The sequence below is a fragment of the Trichoderma virens genome (genome assembly GCF_000170995.1).
Source record: "Trichoderma virens Gv29-8 chromosome Unknown TRIVIscaffold_4, whole genome shotgun sequence".
NCBI lineage: Eukaryota > Fungi > Ascomycota > Sordariomycetes > Hypocreales > Hypocreaceae > Trichoderma > Trichoderma virens.
Genome location: NW_014013745.1, coordinates 1206652 through 1220166, shown reverse-complemented (window position 1 = coordinate 1220166; position 13515 = coordinate 1206652). Strand labels below are relative to the sequence as shown.

The following is a 13515-nucleotide window of genomic DNA, read 5'->3' as shown; positions in this document are numbered from 1 at the left end:
ACAAAATAAAAGGCCATTTGTTTGAGGCCCAGGGTGCGAAACCCCCGACGCTTGTCTTTACTATGTACGCTGTGCCGCGCAGACCAGACAGTGCAAGGAACCAAGGAGGTCCACGGCTCTGGGACAACGGCCGCGTTCCATGTTAGTTAGCACTTGGATGGATTGATCCCGGAGTCATGGAAACTCCTGGCACGGAGTCATCGGGGGGGATCCATAATTCGGGCAGGACTAGCAATGACAGGCACGGGAAGAGCAGCGAAGAAGTTTCCAGCTCCATAATTGCGCACACTGTTCATGTCCTTGTTCTTCTTCTTCTTTTTTTTTTTTTTTATGGGCCATGGTTGTTTTGTTTGCCTGCCCTATCCCACTTGGTTTCTCGCCCGACTTCTATTCCCCCCGTCTTAGGGCTTGGTAATTCCATGTAAGCCCCATGTTGGCATTTCGTGTAAAAGCTTCATCCTGCTCCTCTTTGAGTCGTTAGTAATCGCTGCCGTCGGATCATGAATACGGGAATTGGCAGTACAAGCCGTTGCACAAAAGCTTGTCTCTCTTACGGATGACTCTGGTCTGTGGTGCCTACCAACAGAAGCCCTGGCCATCTGCTGTACTATGTATGTGGAAGGGAGCAAAGTACCAATCCAGCATCCCATGTCGTAGATTACACAGTACAAAACATAGTCAATTGCCTTCTAATACCGGAGATATTAGAAGAACCGGACAGAAAATTTGCGATATTTGCACTGCCGTTGCTGGGTTGCTGGATTAGTGGTCACTCCCTAGACTACAGTCTGCACAAACAGACTGCACAAGCAAGGGAAGTCTCGCTGCGGCGGCCCATGTCTTTCGCTTCTCTGCCAGTGAATGAATCATGTGCCCTAAACTTCCCATGTCCATATCTCACCAGTCCGTGTCATCGTCAGCCTTCTCATCTTATCTCAGATTTGCTCCCGTGGTCGAGTGGAAACGGTTGCCGGGCTGCCCTCCCCTGACCAAGAGCCACGTTGTGGAAGGGCAAGAGAAGACAGATTATTCAGAGACAAAACAAAGCGTCTTCCGTTTCAATGTCTCTCTAGGCCCCTCCCCTTGTTCATTTCCATGACAGCGTCCCCGAGCTGAGACGCGAAACCACGCGCGCACCAATGTACATGTAAACATGGCCCCGACTCTTGCGCCCAAAATGCTGTGCTGGGCTTTGCCGCAGTGGCTTTTTTTCAGCGCCTCAGTACCGTACAAGTATTAGCCCCAAACTCTGCAGCGCCTCGGTGGAGAGCTCTGCTACTGCATGCCCCCTTTTGGCCCGTTTGCTGTGCCTGAAGCATCAAAACCAGGCAAAACAAGCCTCACGATGACGACAAAGTCTCACAAAAAGCTGCCCAACGGCTGCTAAACATGTTCGTCTCAGCCCCAGAGGCAATCTCGCCAGAATTCCTCAGCCACGTGCGAGAGGATCTGCGACATTGGCCGTGTTGAAGAAAAGCCGTCGCTTCTGCAGGGAGAGTGAGATGGTCCATCGGTACCTGCATTGGCTCGACTGCACGTAATCAGTCAGTCAGTCACTCCTTTTTTCACCTGCTGCAACGGCGTTCGCATATATATCGGTATGCCTGAATGGGGAAATCAGTGCGATTGATCTTGTACACGTACAGTACGGCATGCGTATTAGCAATCAAACAGCACGATTCCATTTTCATGTTGCCGGGAACAGTACTCGTGCAGCACAGTACAGTACAATACAGTACAAACGTATTACCAACTTGCACAACTCAGGTACGAGTACAACCCAGTGCGGCCCGCAGCGGAATCCAACTTCACCAGGCACCGGCAATTCCAAAGTACTACCGCTTCAGGCAAGGAGGCTTTTTTGCTCTGCGTGCTGGTCTCTATCTCTTGCATCCCAAGTGGAGCGGATCCAAATGGCTGAAGCCCCTTGCAGCTCAGCTTACGAAGTACCGAAATAATTCCACGTATTGGCCAGTAGAATGCAAACAAAATTGGAGAGCGGCAAGCATCCTGCCCAGCTGAGCAGCCATGGCTATTTTCTGCCAATCCTTACTAAATAATGCAAGTACAGTATGACAAGTTGCTGCATGTTGCTTTTTCACATTCCTGTGCCAAGTGCTTCCTAATACCACGCGGGATTCTCTACTGTACTTGTACCTTCCAAAGCTGGCTGCTCACTCATGTCTATTTTTAACATTGGATGATATTGTCGGCCAGTTTGTTCGTGGCATGACGTCAGTATAAGCCGTACTCACGCCAGAAACGGCAACATTCCAGCACCAGAAAGAGTCCAAAGTCAACAATCGGAGCAATTGCCCGCCATTTAAACAAACCATAGAGGTATTCCTACTCAACAAGTCCGATTTGGCTCTCTGTAGCTGTAAATAAAACTTCAAATTCGATGTTTATCTTAATAAAATGAAATCGAATTGCTAGAAAATTAGCAGCAAAGTAGACTGACTCTATTCAAGATGCAATGCTCAGGGTAGGCAGTTGGCAAAAAGACCCTGCTGCATTCTGGAACTGTTCCATCCATAATAGCACCCTGATCTACTTCTTTTCCGGGGAGCCCATTCATATCGCGTGGCTGCCTTCTTCGTTGTTATTCAGGGTCCATGCACTATCACATGTTCCAGCTCGGTCCAGCTTCTTTGTCTAGCATGCCAGTACGAAGTCCGTGCCCAAAGAGAACTTCTAGAATGAATACTATACAGTACACTCGATATCTGCAATGATTTGTTGCCTCCTTCATTCCAGTATGGAGGCCGAATAGTTTGCAGATAGCTTTTCGTGGGGGTCGTGGCCCCTTCACCATTCATGTGACATCTGCTGCATGTCCTGTAACTGCCAATTGGCTACCTACCCGATTGATGGCCGAGGCAGCCATTCTAATGTAGAGCTGTGTTTCGTCATCGAGCACGGGCGATGTGACAGGAATTTTATACATATATCCAAGGATCCAGTAGTCGATTGCCTCCCCTTGGCAAACCGTTGGATTGCAAGAAGAATGTTTAATGGAGAATTAGACCGTTATGGTACTTTCCATCACGATAATGCATCATATTTTTGCTCTAACAGCTTGTGACAGTTTGTCTTATCTAGCACAAAAGCTTCGGTTATAGATAGCCCCCCCCCCCAGCCTATGCTGTATATAACCTCCTCAGTGTGTATTATCTAGCTACCATATGGCAGACGATATCTACAAGCATGGACCATCGTATCACCCCCTCCACGTATTCGTACTCAACGATGACCCTGTGCACCGTGGTGACCAACCGTGGTTAATCGTCTCCCACACACAAAGTCACATGCTCTACTGCATGGCCTTTGCACGGACACACAAGCGTCTGTGTGCTGATTGCATCCTCGTATACATGAACCGTGCAGAAGCAGTACCCGATTCATATTCCTGGTCCTCGCAATCTTGGAAGAACCCCCCCCTGACTATGCACTGAGAGGTCAACTCCAAAGCCAGCACTTGGGGCGCCGATTTCTTAGCTTCGATTGCAGGAGATTTGGCACGGATCATTTCCTCGCCTAAACGGATATCGCTAATATTTCCCAAGGAACAATCTTCATTTGCACCGCTGCCTGGATCGTTTCAAGGCTGGTTCCCGCTGTTTCTTGCCGTGCCCCTACCAGCCCGTCGGATCCCGCGTCGATCAGGGTGTCACACCCCATTTAGGAACTAATGAGAAGGAAAGTTTGTTGTCTTCTTATTTGTAAACATCCGGGGCATCTTGGACTCCCCACGGCATTGAGGCGAGGCTTGGCTAATAACTAGAGCATGAATCGCTATCCTCGTAATTGTCAAGGCTGTGGGAGTGCGCCCTCGAATTCGCGAATCTAGTATTCCGTGCGAGGGTCGGCCAACTTTGACCACTCTTTGGCCCACCGTAGTGATTCTTCCTTTGACGCCTTGTCATCTCCAGATTCTGCAGCCTTTTCCAAGGCAATCTCCGATAATAGACTGAACATGTCAGCCCTCCCATTGGAAGCGGCAGTGAAGAGGTGTCTTTCTGCCGCATCCCTGTCGCTTACGCGAAGCAATTTGCCGAGCTCAATGTCTGCCTCAATAAGCCCTATCTCGGACAGGGACTCAAAGATTGCTCGTGCTTCATCATGCCTGCTCATTTTGACGAATGCTTTTCCCATGCATAGCTTACAGTAAAGCTCCCATTCGAAGCCTGCTGCCCCCACCTGGAGCGCCCGTTGAAGGGCTCTGATTGCAGCCTCGTAATTCCCCTGCTCGTACTGAAGTTCACCCTCCACAGTAAGGGCGTCGGGATCTCTGGCCGTCGAGACGAGTTGCTTGAATCGAGCTTCGACTCTTCGGAGCTGAGCGACCCGCCCATAGGCCCCTGATCGAGCAAGATGCCGAGTAAGTGACAATATCGAGGGCCGATAGCCGGCTTCTGAAGCCGATGCCCAAAGCGCGGTTGCAAATGCATCCGCACTCCGAGGTCCACGAATTTGGCGCATGATGCAAGCCGTCTCGTGGATTACCTCTACAGGGAAGCCGTCTTCTTCGATGTGAATTAGTCGTCAATCACCCACAAGTGACGAATGAAGATTGAGATGAAGATTATACATACTGCCTGCCAATACTGTAGACCATGGATCCGAGCCTCGACCGATTGCCTCATGGAATTTTTCGACGCATCTATAATATTCATCCGGGGTATGCCGTTGAAAGGCCTCTGGGTTTTTGCTGATGACAGCTTCCAAGGATGATAGGGGAATTTCAGATAATTTGTACACTTCAAGTGGCGATGGCCCAGTTCTTTTCATCCTTGGAACTGCATAGCTTCGAAATTGCCCAGGCTTGCTAACAGTCGAGCCTTGTCGCTGGATAGAATTCGTGGTGGATGCAATTCTTAGTGAACGTGCTGAAGAGACTAATGGCCAAACGGCCTTGCAGTAGCGACAAATAGACATGGTGTCAGCTAAAGTGTCGAATTTAATACTGAAGTGTATCTCTCATACGACACAATCCAGTGAAATAATTGAAGAATAGGATTAGTCGCCTGATCTTGAAGCTAATGCTGGTGAGGAGCGTAAATAATAGAACGCTCCCTTTCAATTGCTCTGTGGCGCGATGATCTGAAGACCCAAATGAAACCGTGTGGATTTCTGATTCTCCGTGACCTTGTAGGCTTCGAAATTGCGTTAACCATTCATGAGGCCGAGATTCGATGATGGTGATATTGTGGCTCGCACGATAAGTGAGAGGTTGCTTTTTGGGCGTATTCGCTCAAGTGGACGGCCAATCAGACGCGCTAACCCAGCGCCCCACCGAAATTTTTTTGAGCCCGAACCTCAAGCCATCAATAACTGAATGTGAGAACCAAGAACAAGCCAATTCTCAAAAGAAAAGAAAGAAAGAAATTATAAGAAGAGACAGACTTCTTCTTCTTCAAATCTAGCATCGAATTACGGAAGAATTTAAGGGGGCTCCTCAAGGAATTCTTGATATACGACGCGTTAGAAGCAGATATCAAATTCAGTGTGAAAATTTCACACAGCTGATCTCATCGCCACCATGGTTGTTCAAACGAGGAGAAGAAAGGCCATGCAAGATGTAGAGGAGCCAACTCTACAGTCAAGCCCCGCGAAGAAGATGTCAGTGAGGGAAAAGGAGGACGAGGCGGATGCGCCAGCAAAGGCAACACCGGCAAAGGCTACACCGGTAAAGAAGGCCACACCTGCAAAGAAGGCCACACCAGCAAAGGCCAAGGAGACACCGGCCAAGGAGACGCCAGCCAAGGGCACTCTTATGGTTTTTGACGACAACGACGAAGCCGAATTTAAAACTCCAGTTAGCAACAAAGACGACTCCGAATACAAAACTCCAAATGAATCTTTTGTCGCACCTGAAGCAGCAGCCACCGAGACAGCGGAGGTGGAAGAGGAGCAAGAGGATAGCGATGACGAGGCACCCGAGGCTGTGTCTACTGCCAAAGCGGCCGAAGACATCAAGAAGTCTGCTAAAGCCGCTCAGAAGGCTGCTCAAGAGTATGTTTCCCCAGTACCCATCTTGATATTGTCCCTTGGACTAATTGTTTGACCAGGCAAGCCGCCACACAAAAGCGCAAGCGCCAGCAGCGCGATGAACTCCTCAAGAAACAAGCCGAGGAGCGGAAGAAGATTGATGAAGCCAAGCCGCAAAATGACCAGCCTGAAGCTAGGCAAACTGAGTCTGGCACCAGAGGAAGGAAGCGAACAGAGATCCCGGCTGTCCTGCCCGCGGAGTTCCTGACGGACTCTTCAAGCGAAGACGAGGCTGACGATTCCACTGGCGTCGCAGCAGGGCCCAAGAGGCGAAAGGTGGCGGGCGTCGAGAAGAGACTGACACGCCTGGATGCCGGGCCCAAGGACGAGGTTGTCAAGTCGACGGTGTATCGGGTGGCCAAGAAGACGGATGAGAGACTGGCGCCGAAGCTGAAGAAGCATTCAAAATCCTCCAAGGACCTGCTCTTGAAGCGGAATAGGCCTGCTGCGACATCTGCGACTGGTTTCTTTAAGAGGAAATGAAGTTCTAGAGCGGCGGCGCTGCGTCGACTGCATATGATGATACCCAAACCGTCATAACTACCATACTTTTTTCTCCCCGCCTGTGCATCTAAAAACCGGGAGCGTTTGTTCAGAAGTGTACTATGCATTGGATCTCATAACAGCCTGACCGACGACTCAGAGATGGTTCGAAACATGTTTTAACACCTAGCTGGGAATTAATCACCCACGTAAAACGACCTTTCGGACTCCAGGCGATTCATACAACATTGAGGATAGAACACACAGGCGAAAGCATTATCAGCTTAGGAGGGAGGGCTGCTCAGCAGACAACCAAGCGACTTGTTTTACAGAGTACTACTAGAAATGGCCACGGATATTTTCTGTAAATAGGTTCACTGGAATAGGAGTTTAATGTACACTTTTTCTTTTTTCTTTTTTTCGAGTAAGGATCTCTCCTCTCAATCGTAATGAACTGTTCGTATCTTTATTCATGTATATTTCTTCCAGTAATTAAGAACCTAGTCAGCGCATCGGAGTTCAAAGTGAGGAGACACGTGAGGAGACATGTCAATAGATGCCTCTCACGCTCATGTCCATACAGACAAGTGACTTATGAGCTTAGTTGAAAGCACGTCAAAGTGTTGAGCATCGTCATCTCCTCTTCATCTAATACATGCTACTAATCTCACCGTTACTCGTAGCTGACCAACAAAGAGAGAGTTATGATTCCTTTTTTCCCCCTCTTTCTTTCCCTTGTCAGTTCCTTCAGCATGTCACATATAACAAAACGACAAAAAAACCTCCTTAATATACACGTAACAAAAGCCTTGCTCATCTCATATCTCACCGTCCACAGCGTCATTCAGCATCCTCCTCCTCGATGCTTTCTTTTTCAGTCTTCCTTCTTTTCTCCTCCTTTTTCAAAGGGAACACAGCCACTCCTTTCTCAAAGGGATAACGGAGGTACAGTCACACCTTTTTAAGAATGTAACACCACTGGCGCTTGTGACATACGACGAACGTGCATGCGTTTAAGCTAAGCGCCCTCCGAATGCAACGCAAATAAATGCCGGCATACCATGTTTGGTAGCTGGATGTGACATGTTCGTATGTGCACTGCATTGAAATAACTGGTCATTTGACTAGATCTTACTCAGATAACGGTTGCCTGGTGGTAGCTGAATCCTTGTTTTCAGCTAGCAAAGGGACACATCCGATGCGGTATCCGTTGGGCCGCAGCAAGCTGATGATAGTGATGATGATGATCACGAAACATGGGAGAAACAATGATCCTTGCATATGAAACGCGGTGACTTAACCTCTGTTCATTCCACTTCCCCAATCACCCTCACGGTTCCAGTTCTCATTGGCTACGGCATATCATGGCGAGATTCCTGTCAAAGAAGGCGTCGGCAACCCAAGCGAAATATTGGCTCCGTCACACTAGCGAGTCTATTTAGACATATTTAGACAGGCGTGGTGCAAGGGATCAATCTACTTGATGTTCGCTTATATGCAGTACGCAGCCGACATACCATAGCAGACCGTTCGAGAATCCAGCCTGTTGTCGGATGTTCGGAAGGCGCTTACGCAGAGGACATATCACATAGACCAAACCCAATCATTTTCATGGTATCCAAAATAGATCATCCCTACTCCGTACTGCAACTACAGTTCTTGGCAGCTTTACTCCCAGTTTGAAACGCCAGTATTGATCAGGAAGGACTTGGCGCTTGGAAAGTTTAGTAAACAACGTCATAATCAGGAGAGCCAGTTGTCGAATAAGAGAGCCATTGACTCCGAATTATAGCGAACACAGGTGGTGGTGTCCCTGCGAGGATCAACCCGGCTTTGAGACGCATCATGCATGAAGCTCTGAGCCAATGGGCTACCATAGCGGTCATTCTGCTTTGATGACAGTCAGCCAGTGTGGTCGTGTGTTGCCACTCGTCGATATGACAGCTTGTTATTCTTGGTCATTTATGACATTGCATCGGCAGTCGGATCTCTCCTCTAGAATAAATCAAGCTAATGGTCAGGAGTACAATATGATTCGTTCCCGAAATATAGGTCGAGCAGTAGCAATATGTACTCATGCCAAAAGTGTGCCACATCCCTCTGTCTGGCAGCAGTGAAAATACTTTCCGCCGGGAGACTTGACATGGCCACAAATGGAGAATCTCCATGACCGATGGTCTTGCTCAAATGGGTTTCATTGACAGATGGAGACTCTTTCTGGTAGGCGGCAGCATCAATAGTATCCGGTTGCCAAACATCAATTCGACAATCGACAAGCTGATGCAATGGGGCTTTCCTGAGACAGAGATGGTGCAAAGACACTTGAGCTTGACTAGTACATGCTAGGTAGTTGATCGACAACATAGCACATGTACCAATAAGGACGTGATCCAAGTGCCTAATGGACTCCAGCCCTTCACGCGTCTCGACTTCTTCTATTCTCAGCCTCAAGTCTCAGTTGACAGCCTAGATAGAGTAAAGCATACCGCTTCTAGTGGCTTGAAACAACTGGAGCAGGGGCGGGATACGCGGGCGTGGCGTGGCTTGAAGCTTGTGACAGAAACTTTTCAGCCAGACGGACCTGTCCGAGCCCTCTTTTTCCCTTGTCCCGCAGGCTGTTATTTGCACGGGACTGCGTCCCACTGACAGAAAACGGATTGATGTCCTGTAGTGACGAGTCATGTTCTGGACAGGTGACACATCATTCTGCTGCCATCAGATCAAGTGGGGGATAGGAGGTTTGATAGACAGACAACCAACACCTAGTGCCTCCTGCCTGGGATGCATCCCCCCCGTGCGGCAGTTGCGAGAATCCACAAGCCATGTGCCGTCGGCCGTTGGAGGCGTTGAGGCCGATGCCGCGCCAATAGTTGCAGTAGTAGTCCCATTTGCTGCGTGGTAGAGTCGCCGCACGGTCGGAGATGCACCTCTGTACGAGCCTCCATGCGGATCTCGCGCGGAGCAGGCTCTGTAGATGCCGTTCGTTTGTCGGGCGGTTTGCAAATGCTCCTAGCGCCTCGTTTCGCTTGTGCATCTTGTCCAAGGCCAGCAACATGTAATCGACATCGGTGTAGGATGTATTAGCGGCTACCCTGGACAAGACGAAATCCAAGAAGGGAAGCAACTGGACACTTTACATGTACGAAGCATGAAGTACTCTGTATTGTATCGAGCATTGCATTGTATCGTCGGTGGTATGGGCGTCAATGTGTTCAGCTGTGCTCGCGAGTCAATCACGGCTCCGATTCTCTTGGCAATGTAAGATGGCGTTCAGGTGAACATTGTTGTGGTACTTCCGCAGACCTACGGAAAAGGATTCTGCCTTGTAGCTCCGGTCAACAGCGCCGATGGAAACAAGACATGCTACTGCAACCCAGCGGTGGCAGAGCAGAGATCGGCCAACTTGGATAACAAGTGGCTGGCCACCCCGTCGGATTTGTTCCCCTCTAGTCAAGATACTACCCAGTCGTAGCAGGTTGGCAGGGCACTGCATGTACTTCGTCCAGACGGAGGCTAGATACCCAGGTCTGCAAATCTCTGCACATCGTAAATTGCAGACAGGTGCCTTGCAGAAACCATGGTTCGACAAGCGACCCCTTGCTCACCGGCCCTGGTCCCACGGCCAATGAGGCCTTGTTCTTCCTCCCTGGCGAATGGCATTGCATGAAACGTGCCAGGGACAGCTAAACCATTGACGTCGGCTTGTTTCTCCCAGTTCCGCCGGCACCATGGTGATTTAGAGAACAAGGCACAGAAGGAAGGGGAAGGACACAAAAGCCATGTGGCAAAGTGCCGTGGACTAATTAATTAATCGTTTGAGAATGACGCCAACCACCGTGATTCAGATCCATCCGTGGAATGATGGCAACTTCCCCCGCGCTGTGAATTGCCTGTCTGCTGTCCTGCGACCTACGGAGTCCTCGTATGGGCAATGCAAGGAGTCGTCCCCCCCTCTTCCACTTGCAACAAGTCGTGATGGTCTTGCTCCGTGGCCGTGCAGAAATTACGGCATACCGATACCTGGCAGTGGCTTGATACGTGGCGGAACCAAGCTGAGAATTGGTAAAAGACGCTTCTGGTCGGTTGGTGCGCCGGGGAAGCATCCCAAAGCCGCTTCGCGCGGTGTTCGAGAACCGATTCGTCTCCCGCCTGCGATGCTACTAATGCTGCTTGCGAAGAAGTCGCCGGCCCCCAACGCCGAGCTGCATGCTGGCTGGCTCATTAGTATGACGGGGATGTATCCGTGTGGTGTAGCGTACTCGTCCGACTACGCAAGAAGTAGCTCAGTGACCTCCAGACGCCACGGAGCCCGGCCTATGATGCTATGCCGGATTCAGCTGCGCTCAAGCGTTTTTCTGCTTCAAAATGCTTCTAGTCTTTTTCGCCATGGCCGCACGTGTATGCAGAGATCCAGCACTACTCATTGGCTGCAGTTATGGCCGGGGATGAAGTGGATGAGTGAGAAAAGCCACCAGCATCACACATTGCGTGGGCTTCTCGTCACCACGTTTCCTGCGAAATTGGCGGACCCAAGGCGGTGGGATGAATAATCTTGGGTCGCAGATTGCCCATGCTCCTTTCGTCTTCTCGTGCAGGTCGATTCGATTCCACACAACCGGGTGTGGAGGACCAAGAAGCAAACCGGACATTGCCCAACCCTAGCTTCCCACCACCATGGGACTCGCACCTTGGGACGAATCCAGCAATCATATTGTATCATGCCCACCCGTATATCACTAGTAGTGCTCGTAGGACGACTGGGTTCCTGGAGACTCAAAGATGTAGCTTTGCTGGGACATATGTGACAAACCCCCACTGTGCATTTTAGCTGCATGCATCAGTTTGATGAGCACTTCGTACTGGCAGGCCGAGCTGGGGTCTTGTCTCGTGGCAGTCCAGGTAATCTCCTTGAATACTGGCTGAGCCTCGTCCTTCTCCCAGGTTGATTCCTGGCTCCCAAAGAACCAAGATTGCCCTTCCATGCGCCTACGAAGATGAGGCAGAGGCAGAGACGGAAACATGGCAACAGCCGCAGAGGGGCGCCAAGTTTAATGACAACGCCGTTATCGCCCATGACTCAGCGGCCTCGATGCAATTCGACCGGTTGAAAACGAGCCAAAGCTAGCGAATCGGTTGGCTTCGAACTGCGTACAGCACTGCTAGTATGAGTATGTGCTTGGCGACTACGAAATACTCGATTAGGAGACAAGCTGCGTCCCTCTGCATCTCGCTGCCTGGAAAAAGACGCAGTCGATAGCGATTAGGCATGTGAGACGTGCAGCCCCGAGCCTCTGGGCCCTTGGACACGATCTCAGGACTTTGCCCGAGGACTGGGTCGGGAAGGAGGTTAATCCAAGTAAAGAGTCCTTGTCTTCTGGCTAAAAGAGATACCCCTGTGCTCCAACGTGTCAGTACAAGTTGATGCTTACTTACTCGTACAGTACAGTACTCAACGTTGATAGGCTATTCGTACGCTAAATATCTGTACGTCTTCGCAAGTCGCCACCACCGCTCCGGAGCAAAGAATCGTCCTAGGTAGCTAGAGGCCGTCAGGACAAGTTCGGGCGTTGCCATCCATGTCATAACCAGCTGTCGGCCCCGAGCCTGTTGGAAGCTTTGCACCGCGGGCCGCCTCAGTGGGTGGTGCTCCGCAATCCTTGGTGCCTTGCAACCTTGGTGAATGCAGAAAACATGCATGTCCCAATAAATTGCCTGCTTGGGCCCTCGTCCTCCCATAGGCCGCCGATGCTGGCATTACCCACCGGCCGCCACGCGAGGCTAATATAGCGGTTTGAGACGCGAGTTTGAAGCCATGCCGGAAGGCATTCCGTAAGGCTTGGGCGGGCTCATCGTGGAGTAGGCCTGCGATATTTTTCTCTGCAATGGCCGCCTCGGCACACAGGTTTGTGATCGCGGCAGTGGAGGAAAGGCATGGAAAGCGGAGGAGAGGAGAAGCAGAAGCGACGATGCAACCTGAACGGGCACGAGGCAGTCCCGTGACGTGCACCAAACAATTCCAACCCAAGTCCCTACCACTCTCCTGGCGAATAAACGTATCAATTTGGTTAGCAGCGCCCTTTGATCCTAGATGCTGGCCAAGCACGAGCACAGGTTGGAGGGCACCTAATCTGATGCCATTGGTTTGGTTGACGGACGCCTCCATCATGGAGCTTTGCTCTATTCTGGTAAACCGGTGCTTTGACAAAGGACGAGTGCCAGTAGGGACATGCCTCGGTAGCCTATTTTGCGCTGGCTCTCTTTCTTTCTGGGGCTCATGGTCATGGCCCTTTGGTGCTTTGATATCTTGTGCTTTTGGACTTTGGACGACCAGTGGATACAGCACACTTCCAGCTCCAGCTCGATGGCACTCTCTTCAACGCACGTCCTCCTCTGCAGCTACGAGTACGGTACTCCTAGTAACTACGGTGAGTATTGCAGATTAAGCTATCAATCCGTTGATACTAACGGGAGACGAGCTTTTGGTTAGGCATACATAGTACTCGTCTTCTTCCGTGCCCACCCGCTAGTACTGCATTCTCGTCTCGCGTCTAGAAGGAAAAATGATTAGCAACAGCTGGAACCAAGGTGCTGGTTGGCGGTGCACGCCACTTCTTCAGTGTCCTCCTACTGGCACTAGCATGAAGCCACAGGAAGCCAAATCTTCGCCAGACGTGCATGAATTAGCGTTGATGACGGAAAAGACCCAGCAGAGCATAGATAGCGCCAAGTCGGGCAGGCCCTGATGAAGTGCCCACTGCATTCTGCTTCTTGGAATTGGCACAAACGGCGGTCTCTCCACCACCACGCAGACCTTGGCCGGTTTGGGACACGACAACAGGGGCTCGCATTGAATGCTCTGGCAGGGGTCCTAGCAGCGGAGCAGAACCCGGCCAAGGCGAACGGCAGGGCCATGCGTCTTGTCTGGGATGCCATTCCTTTCCATTCTCTGCAGCCTCCGTCATGCAAGACAGGGCAATCAGG

General features: G+C 50.6%; 3 protein-coding genes across 3 annotated transcripts; 2 read left to right on the top strand and 1 right to left on the bottom strand.

Annotated features, from left to right (window-relative positions):
• Positions 1 to 3046: 3046 nt before the first annotated feature.
• TRIVIDRAFT_91613 (uncharacterized protein) lies at positions 3047 to 3661 on the top strand (the record flags this gene model as incomplete). The annotated part of the gene is made up of 1 exon (XM_014103327.1): positions 3047 to 3661. The coding sequence occupies one exon, from the start codon at positions 3186 to 3188 to the stop codon at positions 3453 to 3455; it is 270 nt and encodes an 89-aa protein (XP_013958802.1).
• A 185-nt stretch (positions 3662 to 3846) lies between these two features.
• On the bottom strand, positions 3847 to 4791 carry TRIVIDRAFT_29951 (uncharacterized protein; the record flags this gene model as incomplete). The annotated part of the gene is made up of 2 exons (XM_014103326.1): positions 3847 to 4526; positions 4596 to 4791. 2 exons carry the CDS (start codon positions 4789 to 4791, stop codon positions 3847 to 3849), a joined length of 876 nt encoding a protein of 291 aa, XP_013958801.1.
• A 985-nt stretch (positions 4792 to 5776) lies between these two features.
• Positions 5777 to 6534, top strand: TRIVIDRAFT_30735 (uncharacterized protein; the record flags this gene model as incomplete). The annotated part of the gene is made up of 2 exons (XM_014103325.1): positions 5777 to 6015; positions 6072 to 6534. 2 exons carry the CDS (start codon positions 5777 to 5779, stop codon positions 6532 to 6534), a joined length of 702 nt encoding a protein of 233 aa, XP_013958800.1.
• Positions 6535 to 13515: the final 6981 nt, after the last annotated feature.